Consider the following 12,463-nt stretch of genomic DNA (forward strand, 5'->3'; position numbering starts at 1 on the left):
TCCCAGCAGACTTCAGAGATGCAAAAAAATCAATTTATTTTTTAAAAAGATGATAGAACGGATTGTGGAAACTATTGAGGCATCTCTTTATTAGCTGTGGCTGGAAAAATTCTTGCAAGGATCTTGGCAAACGAGGATATTCTTCCTGAATCCCAAAATGGTTTTCGATGTTCTAGGGGGGCAGTGGATATGATTTTCACTGCTTGGCAAGGAAAATGCAGAGAGCAAAACCAACCTCTGTATGTGGCATTTATTGACCTGTAGAAGACACTGTAAATTGCACTGTCCTGTGAACTGTCCTTCTGAAAATCAGCTGCCCAGATAAATTTGTGAACATCCTTTGACTCCTCCCTGATAATATGACTGCAACAATTGTGGATAACAGTGGCTCTCAAAATGAACCATTCACAGTGGGATAAGGCGTTAAACAGGGATGAGTTAGTGCCCCAAATCTATTATCTTCATCGCCATGATCCAACACAAGGGATGGGGGTAGGCCAAGGTTTTGAAAACGGTATAGGTGCTATATATTCGAAGCAAAAAGCAAAGTTGATTGTGAACAATGTGGTTACGGAAGAAATACCTATAGAAAAAGGCACACGACAGGGATGCCCAATATCCCCTTTACTTTTTATAACAGTCCTGGAGGTTTTGTTAAACATGATTAGAGGGGACCAATTGGTTAAAGGAGTTCAGGTCGGAGCCAGAAATTACAAACTAAGGGCATTTGCAGATGACCTAGTATTGACTTTGCAACAGCCAGATACTAGTACCAAAAGAGTATTAGAACTAATTGAGATATTTGGTCAAGTAGCAGGATTTAAACTGAACAAGCAAAAAACTAAAGTGTTGGAGAAAAATCTAACAATGGCAGAAAAAGAGAAGTTTCAGAATGAAACAGGTTTAGTAATAACAAAAAAGGTGAAGTACCTGGGTGTGAACTTGATTTCTAAAAATGTGAATTTATTTAAAGACAATTATGACAAATGTTGGACAGAGGTGAAGAAAGATCTAGAAATATGGTCAAGGTTGAGACTTTCCTTGTTAGGCCGAATTGCTGTCATCAAGATGAATGTATTGCCTAGAATGTTGTTTTTATTCCAGACACTCCAGATCCTGGACAAAATGGACTGTTTCAAGAAGTGGCAAAAAGACATATCAAAATTTGTCTGGCAGGGCAAAAAGCCCAGAATAAACTTTAAGATCTTAACTGATGCAAAAGATAGAGGGGGGGTTTGCCCTGCCGGACCTGAGACTTTATTATGAATCGGCAGCATTTTGCTGGCTGAAACAATGGCTGCTTCTTGAGAACACAGACATTTTGGATCTGGAAGGGTACGACAATAGATTTGGTTGGCATGCATATATATGGTACGACAAGGTAAAAATACATAAAGGTTTTAAAAACCATATTGTTAGGAAAGCACTATATAATGTTTGGATAAGATACAAAGATCTACTGGAAAGTAAAACTCCCAGGTGGCTATCACCAATGGAAGCTAAAGAGACAAAAAAACTTAATATGGAGTCCAAATGGCCAAAATATTGCGAAATCTTAGAGCAAGATGGTGAAAGGGTTAAATTACAGAGTTATGACAAATTAAAGTCTAAAGTACGAGATTGGTTGCACTACCTTCAGATAAACGAGGTATTTAAACAGGACAGGAAAATAGGTTTTCAGATGGAGAGGTCGAAATTAGAAACAGAATTGTTAGAACCCAATACTAAGAACTTGTCAAGAATGTATAATTTGCTGCTGAAATGGAATACACAAGATGAAACAGTAAAATCAGCTATGATCAAATGGGCACAAGACATAGGTCATGACATTATGTTTGATGACTGGGAAAGGTTATGGAATACTGGTGTTAGATTTACGGCTTGCAATGCTTTGAGAGAAAACATAATGAAAATGATCTACAGGTGGTACATGACCCCAGTCAAACTTGCAAAAATTTATCATTTGCCCAATAATAAATGCTGGAAATGTAATGAGACTGAAGGTACTTTCTATCACCTTTGGTGGACCTGCCCGAAGATTAAAGCCTACTGGGAAATGATCTATAATGAAATTAAAAAGGTCCTTAAATGGACATTTGCTAAAAAACCAGAGGCTTTTCTCCTGGGCATGGTGGGCCAATTGGTGTCAAGGAAGGACAGAATTTTTTTCATGTATGCTACCACAGCAGCAAGAATTCTTCTAGTAAAGTATTGGAAGACGCAGCAGCTACCCACTCTGGAAGAATGGCAAGCGAAGGTGATTGACTACATGGGAATGGCAGAGATGACCGGCAGAATCCGTGACCAGGGGAGCGAGACAGTGGAAGAAGATTGGAAGAAATTTAAAACATACCTTAAAAATTGTTGTAACATTGAGGAGTGCTGAGATGTTATGGTGTTAAGAAACAGAGAATTGCAGCTGTAAATCATAAATTTAAGGGAATTATAAAGAAAATGAGTTAATTAATTAAATGGAGGGTTGCTGTTAAAAGGAAAAATAAGGATGCAGAAAAAGGGAGGTATGGGGAAGTCCGGGAAATAAGGTGAAGGAAAATGAGTTTATAAAATTATACATGTTTATTTGTTTGTACGTTCTGTTTTGTGTTACTGTTTGTTTTTATTACATGTTTGGAAAACTAATAAAAAATATTTTTTTTTAAAAAAAGAGTTAGTGCCCCAAATCTATTATCTTCATCGCCATGATCCAACACATTGTCTAAGGGAAACTCCCCACCGGAGTAGAAATCATATAATGAACAGATGAAAACTCTTTAAACTGAGTAGGAAGAAAGCAAAGAGTAAAGTTACCATAACTTCCATCATAGAGCTTCAGTATGCTGATGACAACGTAGTTTGTGCACACTCAGAGGATAACCTCCAAACCATCTTAAATAGCTTCACAGTTTATGGAAAGCTTGGCCTATTGCTCAATATCCAAAAAACCAAAGTGCTGCACCACAAGCACACAAAAAACCCTATGCAGTGCCACAAATCCAACTTAATGGTGCAGTGTTGGAAAATGTCGACCACTTTTCCTACCTGGATAGTTATCTTTCCACAAGGGCCAACATCGATGCTGAAATCCAGCATTGCCTGAGCTCTGCGAGTGCAGTCTCCTCCCAACTGAAGCACCGAGTGTTTGAGGACCAGGACATTCACAGGGAAACCAAAATGCTTGTTTACAAAGGCATTATGCTACCAACTTTACGCTTGAGAAACATGGACAACTTATAAACGCCATCTCCAACTCCTTGAAAGATTCCATCAACGGTGTCTCAAAAATTTTTACCCATCACTTGGGAAGACAGGTGAACTAATGTCAGTATGCTGGAAGAAGCAAAGATCACCAGTGTCAAAGCAATGATTCTTAAACATCAACTTTGTTGGACTGGTCATGTTCGGATGCCTGATTATCGTCTTCCAAAGCAACTATTCCAAACTTAAGAATGGAAAGCGAAATATCAGTGGACAACAGAAGAGGTTTAAAGATGTTTTCAAGGCAAATATTTTTAAAATGTAGTATAAGCATTGATAACTGGGAAACGCTGGCCTGCAAGCGCTCCCATTGGAGAACAGCCTTTACCAAAGGTGTTGTGGACTTTGAAGAAGCACGAACTCAGGGCAAAAAGGAGAAATGAGCTAAAAGGAAGGCACTTTTGGCAAACCCTCACTGTGATCACACTGTGGAAGGACGTGTGGATACAGAATCGACTTCCAGTCACTTACAGACTCACTGTTAAGACCGTTTTCATGGAAGACAATCTTACTTGGCTATGAGTTATCGCCAAAGAAGAAATGCAAATAATAATAATAATAATAAATTTTATTTATATCCCGCCCTCCCCAGCCGAAGCCGGGCTCAGGGCGGCTAACAACAATAAAACAGTACAAAAGTACAACATAAACAACATTCTAAAATCATTCATTATAAAAATTAATTAATTCAAGCCACTAGCAACCATTGGGCCAGAGCTCCGCGAAGATTGCCGAGGGAGGGAGTCAGGCTGTGCCCTGGCCAAAGGCCTGGTGGAACAGCTCTGTCTTGCAGGCCCTGCGGAAAGATGTCAAGTCCCACAGGGCCCTGGTCTCTTGTGACAAAGCCCTTCATACTTAGACTGGAGCCTGGGGAACACCCTATTTGTAAATTGTAAATGACTACTGGGGAGAGCAGACTGTCCTTAAATGGAGCATTTTGCACAGTGGGTGACAAAAAGCTGGCCTAGGTTGGTTGCCAGTTACTTTATTAGTTCAGTTACACTCATCAGATGAGCAAAATCCAAGGCAGGCAACTAAAACATTTTACACCTTGGCAGTGTTATAAGAATTTAAGGTCTCAAATATATAAATTAAATGTTCATAAATTTACAAGGCAAATACTTACATAAGTATATCAACCATGTGTCTGAAATAGTACAGGAGAGCAATCCTGAAACCATTTTGACTCCTAAATTGACCTCAAATGTTTCTCTGCAAGGAGGAAGGAAATGGGAAAGCCTCTCCATTGTCTTTTGCTTACCTGTCTTAAGGCCGTATTTGTGTATGAATAGGGTGAGCCTGTGACCAGGATTCAGGCATTAAAGTACTTACCATCACAAAAGAATGAAGTAAGAATTCCCTAAACACACATGCATGTTGAGGAAATCATACACAACTTTAGCTGGTGAAAGCTCCCTCCCGCACTGTGAGTGCGGGCTGAGACCTCGTCAGTACAGTAATATGACTCATAACACCCAAAAAGAAGAGGACAGCCCTTCTTGTACCTCAGGTCAACCAAGGCACGGCAGGTGGCCATTCCACTTTCCCCATCAGGTGTGATGTGCCTTGCGGGGCTGGGGGAGAGGCTTTAAGGTTCTGTGCTGCATGTATCGGGGCCTATGAAATGAGTCCCCTGCAGCGCCCCCTACGGGCAAAACCGAACAACAGGCACCTAGGACAAGAGCGCGACGACTGCGGTGCATGCCGGGAGCGGAGGAGTAAATAAATAAGGGCGCGCGCAGGGCACGCTGGGAACTCGAATCAGGGGCGGGGCCGGCTGGCTGGACGGCGCGGGGCACGCCGGGATTGGAACGGAGGTTCTGGCGCGGGGCACGCCGGGATCAGGGCGGGCTGGTGTTCGGGGGCCCAGCGCAGGGCCGTCGCTCACTCGGTGTCTCCGGCGGCGGCTGTTGGGCTCGGAGGCGCGACGGAGGCTGCTTCTGCCCGGCGGGGATGGCGGACACGGCGGCCTCCCCGGTGGGGAAGCGACTTCTGCTGCTGCTGGTCGCGGGGCCGGGCGAGGGCGAGGCGGCGGCGGGGCCGGAGCCTGGGCCTGCACTGCCCTCTCGAGCCTGGAGGAGCGGGACCGTGCGGGCCATGAGCGGGGCCGTGCCTCAGGACTTAGCGGTGAGCGCCTTCCTCGGGGGCGGGGAGCTGGGGCTCGTGTCCTGCGTACGTGTGTTTATGTATATCTCCCTCTCTCTGCCTGGGTGGGGGTGGGGTGTGTTGCTGAGCTTCTGCTTGGACTCCGGAGGGGAGGGGGAGGGGTTTATCCGCTTTCCTTCTTCGGCCGAGGTAGCTCAGCCTCCCTGCTCCGCCTCTTCCTTATCTGGTGGCAGCTGCCGCTGCCGCTGAAGGATCTCTTGTTACGCTTGGATCTCGGGTTTCGGTTGCCGCATCTATGGCCGTCCTTGATGTTTCCCCCCGTCGTGAGACACTGCGCGGTGCTGCACCCGAGCCCGTTTACCTCGGGGGTGAGATGTGCGGGGGGTTGTACTGAAGTGGCGGGTGGGAGAAGGAAGTATGCTGTGCGTTCCTGCTAAGGAATGTTTGTTCGTGGTAGTTAGGATTAGATCCCTTAACGGTGGGTATCCTGGTCTCTCTCTCTCTAGCTGCAGCGCGTTTGAAGTCTGGGAGCTTTAAACGTTTCCTGTTTTCCAGCTTAGATCCCGTACTTTCCTTAGTTGTTGGGATCGCTGCTTATGTTTACTTAAGTGCAGTGTTGTGTTTTCCGTATGCCTTGCAGTTTTATTAGGTAGAAAGGATAATCTAAACTTCGAAGATGTTTGCCCAAAAGTACCAGGTCGAGGGCCGCCAAGTGTTCCAAATAGGGAAGGTTGGAGCTTGTGCGTTCATTTCTTAATGGCATGCAGCCTTCTATGGTATATATATATTTGTGTCACTGGTCGAAAGCCAGCACTGATAATGGGTACCAGTTCAGTGCTGTTGCTATTACGATTATGCTGTTATTGTCTGTGAAGGATAGCTGCCAGTGTGATTATTTTTGAAAACCCCATATCCACAGCACTTAGCTCTTGATTTCCAAGATTCAAAGTACTTCAGCTAAAGTGCCTGAGGAAGTTGTGTTCCAAACAACTGTGAAGCAACTACTTTTTTGTACCACTTTGTGCTATGCTAGTACTATTGCCTTTTTTACATCTGCCATCATACCTTGGTTGCCTATTCTGGCACTGTAAAATAAAGATAGGATGTTTGGAGAATCCCTTTAGGCCATAAAAGCAGAGTTATTTTTCAGATTACCCCCAATTTTTAAAATTTAAGGTGACTTAATTCAGAAACGAAGTACATTCAAGACCTGGAGAAGGCTCTTTCCCATCTGGATGATAGAATCAAATTGATTTGTCGTTCTGTTGCTCTGTTATTAAGCAGGGTGCAATACAATTTGGAATAAATTATCCTACAAGTATGAAAACATTGAACTAGTTGCAAATAATTGCCTAGGAAAGAGATCTTGGGAGTTTCTAAAAAACCCCTGAAAATATCAGCTGAAACTGTTTAAATAATCGACAAATCATGTGGGCTGTGTTCATATATGAAAATAAGAACTCTGCTGGAACAGATCAAACACTAACCTACGACTCAGCTATACAGCTGCAAATAAAACGTTTTAAGTCTGTTTTAAGTACAATATACCATGTGACACTAGATGGCAATGGTGAGCCTTATGGAAAATTCAGTGTTTTTTTAAAAATGCTTTTTAAAAAAGCATTTTCAGAACGGTTTTTATATGTGTATAGATTCCACCCTTGACTAGCACCCTATGTCTGTAGTGGCCATTACTTATGAGACACCCACAAGCAGGGCATGAGAGCAAAACCCTTATGTCGTGGCTCTTCCCAGCAACAGGTATTCAGGGGTATACTGCCTCTTATTCTGTAGTTGTATATAGCCGCTGATAGCCTTTTTCTCCCATGAATTAGTCTAATCCCCCTTTCAACCCAAATTGGTGACCCATCAACATCTTGTGGAAGTAAAGGTTGTAGTTTAACTGTTTGAAGAAGTCCGATTCTTTTTTCTGATCTTATTCTCCCACAGTTCCACTTAGCTGGATTCCCTGGGTTCTAATATTTTAAGAAGGGGGAGAGAAACATTCCCCTCTCTGCTCTATGTCATGCAAATTTTATTCACTTCTGTAATCTGCTCCCTTGCTCAACTTTTTCAAAAACTGAATAGCCCAAATCTTGTTATCTCTTAGGTATATATTCCAGTCCCCTGATATATTTTCCCCTTTTCTGTACTTTTCCCAAGCTCTATGGCATGGCAAAGTTTTTATCCTTTCATAACACAAGAACTCATGGACATCCAGTGATGCTGAATGTGGGAAGATTCAGGGCATACGTGGTGCCATTTGGTGATTAGCTTATATATTTTGAGTTTATAACACTGCATAGAATCCTCATTAAAAGTCCCAGTATAACTGACTAGATTTTCCAGGAAAGGCATGGTCAAATACAGATATGATTGACCTCCCCCTTTCAAGATTTCTGTCCACATTTTTACACTGAACAAACCGGGGCATCTGTACATGCTGAAAAAGAAGTAGCAGTAGATCCCTGTAGCAGTTTCTGCCCATATTGGAGTGTTGAACAAGGAATGGCCATAGTTGGTTGTGTACATGCTTAGCATGCAGAGGTTTATTCCCCTTGCTGGTCAAAGAAAGAAAGTCAATGTAGACAATATAGGGCTGCTAGATGGACTATACAGATTTCTGTGTTGGCAAGAACTAGGCCCCTGTATGATTTTTATGTGCAAACATGCTATGAGTGATGTTTTGCACTGTGTTTTGCGGATTTGTTTCAGTGGACCTCTGAGGGTTCCTCTTCCTGAGGCGTTCCCAAACTGTGGTTCATGGACCATCAAGCTTCAATCAGGTGGCCTGTGGTGTATCTATGAATTTTTGGTTGAAGACGCAAGATGGCAGAACCCTTGCATTAAATATTCATATTGATTTTATTATTGCTGCTTTTATTATATTGCATTTTAATGTATTACAATTTTAATTCTATGGAATTAAAATTGTAATGCAAGGAAATTGAATATAAAAGAAATAAAAGCAGCAATTAAAATGCAATTAAAATCGTATAGCATCTAGCATGTCATAATTGCTGTAACAAATTGAAACATAATTTAAGTGTTGCACCAAACCCTCGGTAATTTTCAAGTGGTCTGTTTTATCATTCTTTCTTAACACTTTTCAGAGTTGTGTTGGTGGGAGTGATAGACTGAGACAATTGGAACCAGGATGAGAAATTAAGACTTAGATAGTTTTCAGAATACCACGATTTATAATGGGGTGTCATCTAGGTATTGTTACATGGGGCTGTGGTCATCTGTCAGCGATGGCACATACCTGGCCCCACCCAGACTCTCACACCTCATGGGTCCTGACAGATCTGTGTGAACAAGCTCAAAAGCTTCTTTGGCTACCCTCCCAAACCCGGGAAAACCAAGTACCTTTGCACCTTTGCATGGGGGGGCCAGGTATGTGCCATCGCTGACAGATGACCACAGGGGCAAGTTACTTTAGTAAAAATGCTTTCAAAGAGACTTCACATGCTTAGCATGCCTTGTCATTATTTAGTGATAGTGAAAGGCTTACTTAATATGCAGTTGGCAAACAATGTGTTTAATTTCTGTGCATGGTATGTTATAATGCAAAAGAGGACATGTCCCTTTCCAGTGTAACGGTGTGCAATGCAGTTACAGTGTGGAAGATCTGCTGGGGAGACTCTTTTTGTCCCATCAGCAGCTGAAGTGCAAGTGAGGATGTGGGAGGGTTCAGCTTAGACTGAGGAGCTCCCTACCTAGGGAAGTCAGTCTTGCCTGCTCTCTTTCTGTTTTCTGCCATCTGGTTAAGGTGATCTTGACCTGCTGGGTTTTTTGCTGATGCCCTGACTTTGTGTATCTTATCTTCAAATTTTTAAAACTCTTGTTAGGATTACCAGTAGCTGTTTGGCTATTTTGAAGATGCTACCAAGTGCCTTGATTTTTTTTAATGGAAAGGTGGGATATAAATACATTTAATTATTAAGCAATACTAAATATATAATATAATCAGTATTAAACAGTTAAAAGCCAAAACTTTGCAAACTTTTCATCAAAACTCAGATAATATAGTAATTTAATAACAGCTCAATATAGAGCAGGGCAATATTTTTAAAATAATGTAACATTTGCATTAACAATCCATTACAGACACTTCATGAAATAAAGCTAAACATCAGGAAACTAACCACTAAGGAATCTAAATATAAAAATCCAAGCAAAAAAATAAAATGAGACAAGATTGGGAAATGGCAATATATAAGCAGAAAATATGAAATTTGAATTACCCTCAAAAGCATTCTGATTAGCCCCAGAGATCATTATTGTACTAAAAACAATAACAAAGTACCCAACTGGCTCCTTATTTGTGTGTTCAGCATACACCTATTAATCCCTGCTGTCTTCCGGGGGCAAAAATAGAAGTAAATAATGCTTTATCTCTCACTAGAGGTAGCAGGTATTAGAGCACCTCTCCCACTTTTGCTTCTACCAGCTTCTCATTTACTGAAGGCAGAAAATCTTAACCCACCCAACAGAGAGAGGTGAAGACCTTCCAGCTCCCCTTCATCCAAAAATCATAGTACTTGCTGGTGACAATTTGTTGAGATGTGACATGACTCCCAAAGGGGCCGAGTCAATTTTATTTTTATGTTGTGAACTGCCCTGAGATCTATGGATGAAGGGTGGTATACAAATTTAATAAATCAAATTTAATAAATACAAAGTGGAATATCTCTCCTAGAAAATGGTACATCCTGGAGAACAGAATTTCTCCTGGGTGATTGTTTCACTATATATATAGCAGCTCTGGATAAGAGGGGGGTTGGACCAGAGCAGCTGCAAGCCTGCACACAGGTTCAGACACAGATAAAGATGTGGTCAGGAGTGGCCATGGTAGTGTCCAGGGAGGTCTGTCAAGAGCTGGAGATGAAAGGCAGCTGAGTAAGAGGAATTATCAACTTGAGTGTTAAAATCACCAGGAAGAAGCATGGAGATGATGTTAGAGAGGAAGAAGGTATGCCAGGCATCAAGTAGACTCTCTTCCAGAGTGAACTTCAAACAGTGTGACAGTGGGCAAACGTTAATGTAGCTTGAGGAACTAAATTACAAATAAATATATGGCATTAAGTTATTGTAATCTAAGATTGGATGGATGAGGTTTCGTTCCTGTGATCACATCAGGTAGATCACATCTGGAATGTTGTGTACAAACATTATTCTTCAAATGGTTTTGTTTCAGAATTGGGCGTCAACAGTGTCCCTTAACCCCTTGGTCGAAAATGGCACCTCCTTAGTGGAGCAGTTTTGATAAGAAATGATAGGCATCACTGTTTCTGCCTTCTCTTAAGCTTCTTGCAAGTAAAACAAGTGCCTGTCTTCCATAGCACAGAGAGATGGAGCTGAAGATGGGGACTTTTTTTATTTACAGGACGCTTTGGAGAAGGATGAAGACTGTGGGTGCACAGTCAAAGACTTCGCCAGACCCCATCTGTATCTTCTTCCAACCCTCCACATTTGCTAGAGGGTTTGATGGAAGAGGGAAAGTATTTACTGTTTTTCAGGAAGCTTTGTTGAAGACAGGCTGTGTTTCCCCCACTTTTTCTGTCCTCCTCCAAAGTTTTCTGCAAGTCAGATATTGGTTGCTTCTCCCTCCAGCCCTTTTAAGAATTACAGGAGTCTGAAGTGAGGTGTAATTTTACTTGCACTGGCATTTGTTTGCATAAGAAAGCCATGCACTTCCCTCACTGTTTCCTACCTTATGCATACCTCCATGCATGTAGACAAGACTCTGCCTCTCTCCCGAGCCCTGTATGGGAAAGGGGTGAAATCTTGTCACCCTTGCAGCAGAAGAAGAAATGGGTGGGGTGCAGAGGAACCTCTTGTTTTTTCTTCTCCGCATTGCAGCCCAAACTGAAGAGACCCTGGCCTCTTCCAAAAGCCCCCTTTGCTTGCGTCAGAGGTTTGGCAGTGGGGATAAGATAAAATTTGTAGTGAGGACATGTAGAGGTTTATCTGGTAAGCCAAGCTGATATTTGTAGACCCCTATTCATGACAAGCATTTTGCTGACTGATTGTTGTGACTTTGCCCACATGTGTTTGAAAGAACCCATTCTGGGATCTGTTGCAGATATTTGTGGAATTTGACCGGTGCAATTGGAAGCAACACGCCTGGGTGAAAGTTCATGCTGAAGAAGTGATCGTTTTGATGCTGGAAGGGTCTCTCGTTTGGGCCCCTCGAAACGACCCAGTTCTGCTTCAGGGAACTAGAGTGTCAGTTGGGCACTGGCCTGCGTTGGTGAGTATCTTCATTTAGCTTGTTGCCCTTGATAAAAAACATCCCTTATGTCAAAGTCTGAATGGTGGATTGTTTTGTTATGTGTCTCAAGGCCTATTTTGACCAAGTTTCTTTGTTTCTTGTAATTCTTATCTAGGCCATTGTGAAAATGTATTCTAATAAACTGAAACACGTAAGATTAAACCTTAGCTGAGGATTTTTATCCAGCTGAATGATACGGTTTTGGAAACTTTTTAACTTGAAGAGTTACTTGGTGTGCTGTTGTATCTATAGTAACACCCAAGTTATGAAATAAACTCGAGTTTTTCTAGATAGTTGATTGATTCCTTTCAGCAGATGATGGAGTAAGACTTTTTCTCGGAAGCATCTAAGGAGGGTAAAAAGAGTGAGGAAATACCAGTTATAATAAGCACTTTTAAGAAATAAGTATGCTACCTTCTGTTTTCATGCAGTCGTGTTTTTTATATTCTCATTCACAGACTTTCACTCCTTTGGTCGATAAGCTTGGCTTAGGTTCTGTGGTTCCAGTAGAGTCTCTTGTAGACCGAGACTTGAGATTCCTGTCTGATGCCACTGGACTGCGTCTCTTCCAGGTATATTGTTTGTTTGTTTGTTTGTTTAGTTATTTTAATTATTTTATTACCTGCCCTTCACCCTAAGGTCCAGGGTGGGTTACAACATTTAGCAGTGTTAGAGGTACATGTGGTAGAGGTATCGTGACTTCAGCAATATGGTCCTGGAATTCTCTCGCTTTTAGCATTCTCTTCCATGCCAGTTAAGCAGGCAAAAAGGGAAGCAAGGCAATAAGCAGGCAGAACACTTACACAGCTAATTCCATTAGACCAA

At 42.0% G+C, this 12,463-nt stretch overlaps 1 protein-coding gene across 4 annotated transcripts in view; it reads left to right on the forward strand.

Moving 5' to 3' along the window:
• The first annotated feature begins 5,068 nt into the window (after window positions 1-5,068).
• Window positions 5,069-12,463, forward strand: part of KDM3B (lysine demethylase 3B) — a 36,968-nt gene continuing 29,573 nt past the window's right edge. For 2 of the 4 annotated variants that reach the window (XM_028718561.2, XM_028718562.2), the window contains exons 1-3: window positions 5,069-5,382; window positions 11,426-11,617; window positions 12,097-12,210. In XM_028718561.2, coding sequence (XP_028574394.2) covers window positions 5,209-5,382; window positions 11,426-11,617; window positions 12,097-12,210 — 480 coding nt within the window. In that variant the 5' untranslated portion in view covers window positions 5,069-5,208. The remainder of the gene's footprint in view (window positions 5,383-11,425; window positions 11,618-12,096; window positions 12,211-12,463) is intronic. The other 2 variants (XM_028718564.2, XM_028718563.2) reach the window with 2 other exon arrangements.

This window comes from Podarcis muralis, chromosome 2, assembly GCF_964188315.1.
Source record: "Podarcis muralis chromosome 2, rPodMur119.hap1.1, whole genome shotgun sequence".
Lineage (NCBI taxonomy): Eukaryota > Metazoa > Chordata > Lepidosauria > Squamata > Lacertidae > Podarcis > Podarcis muralis.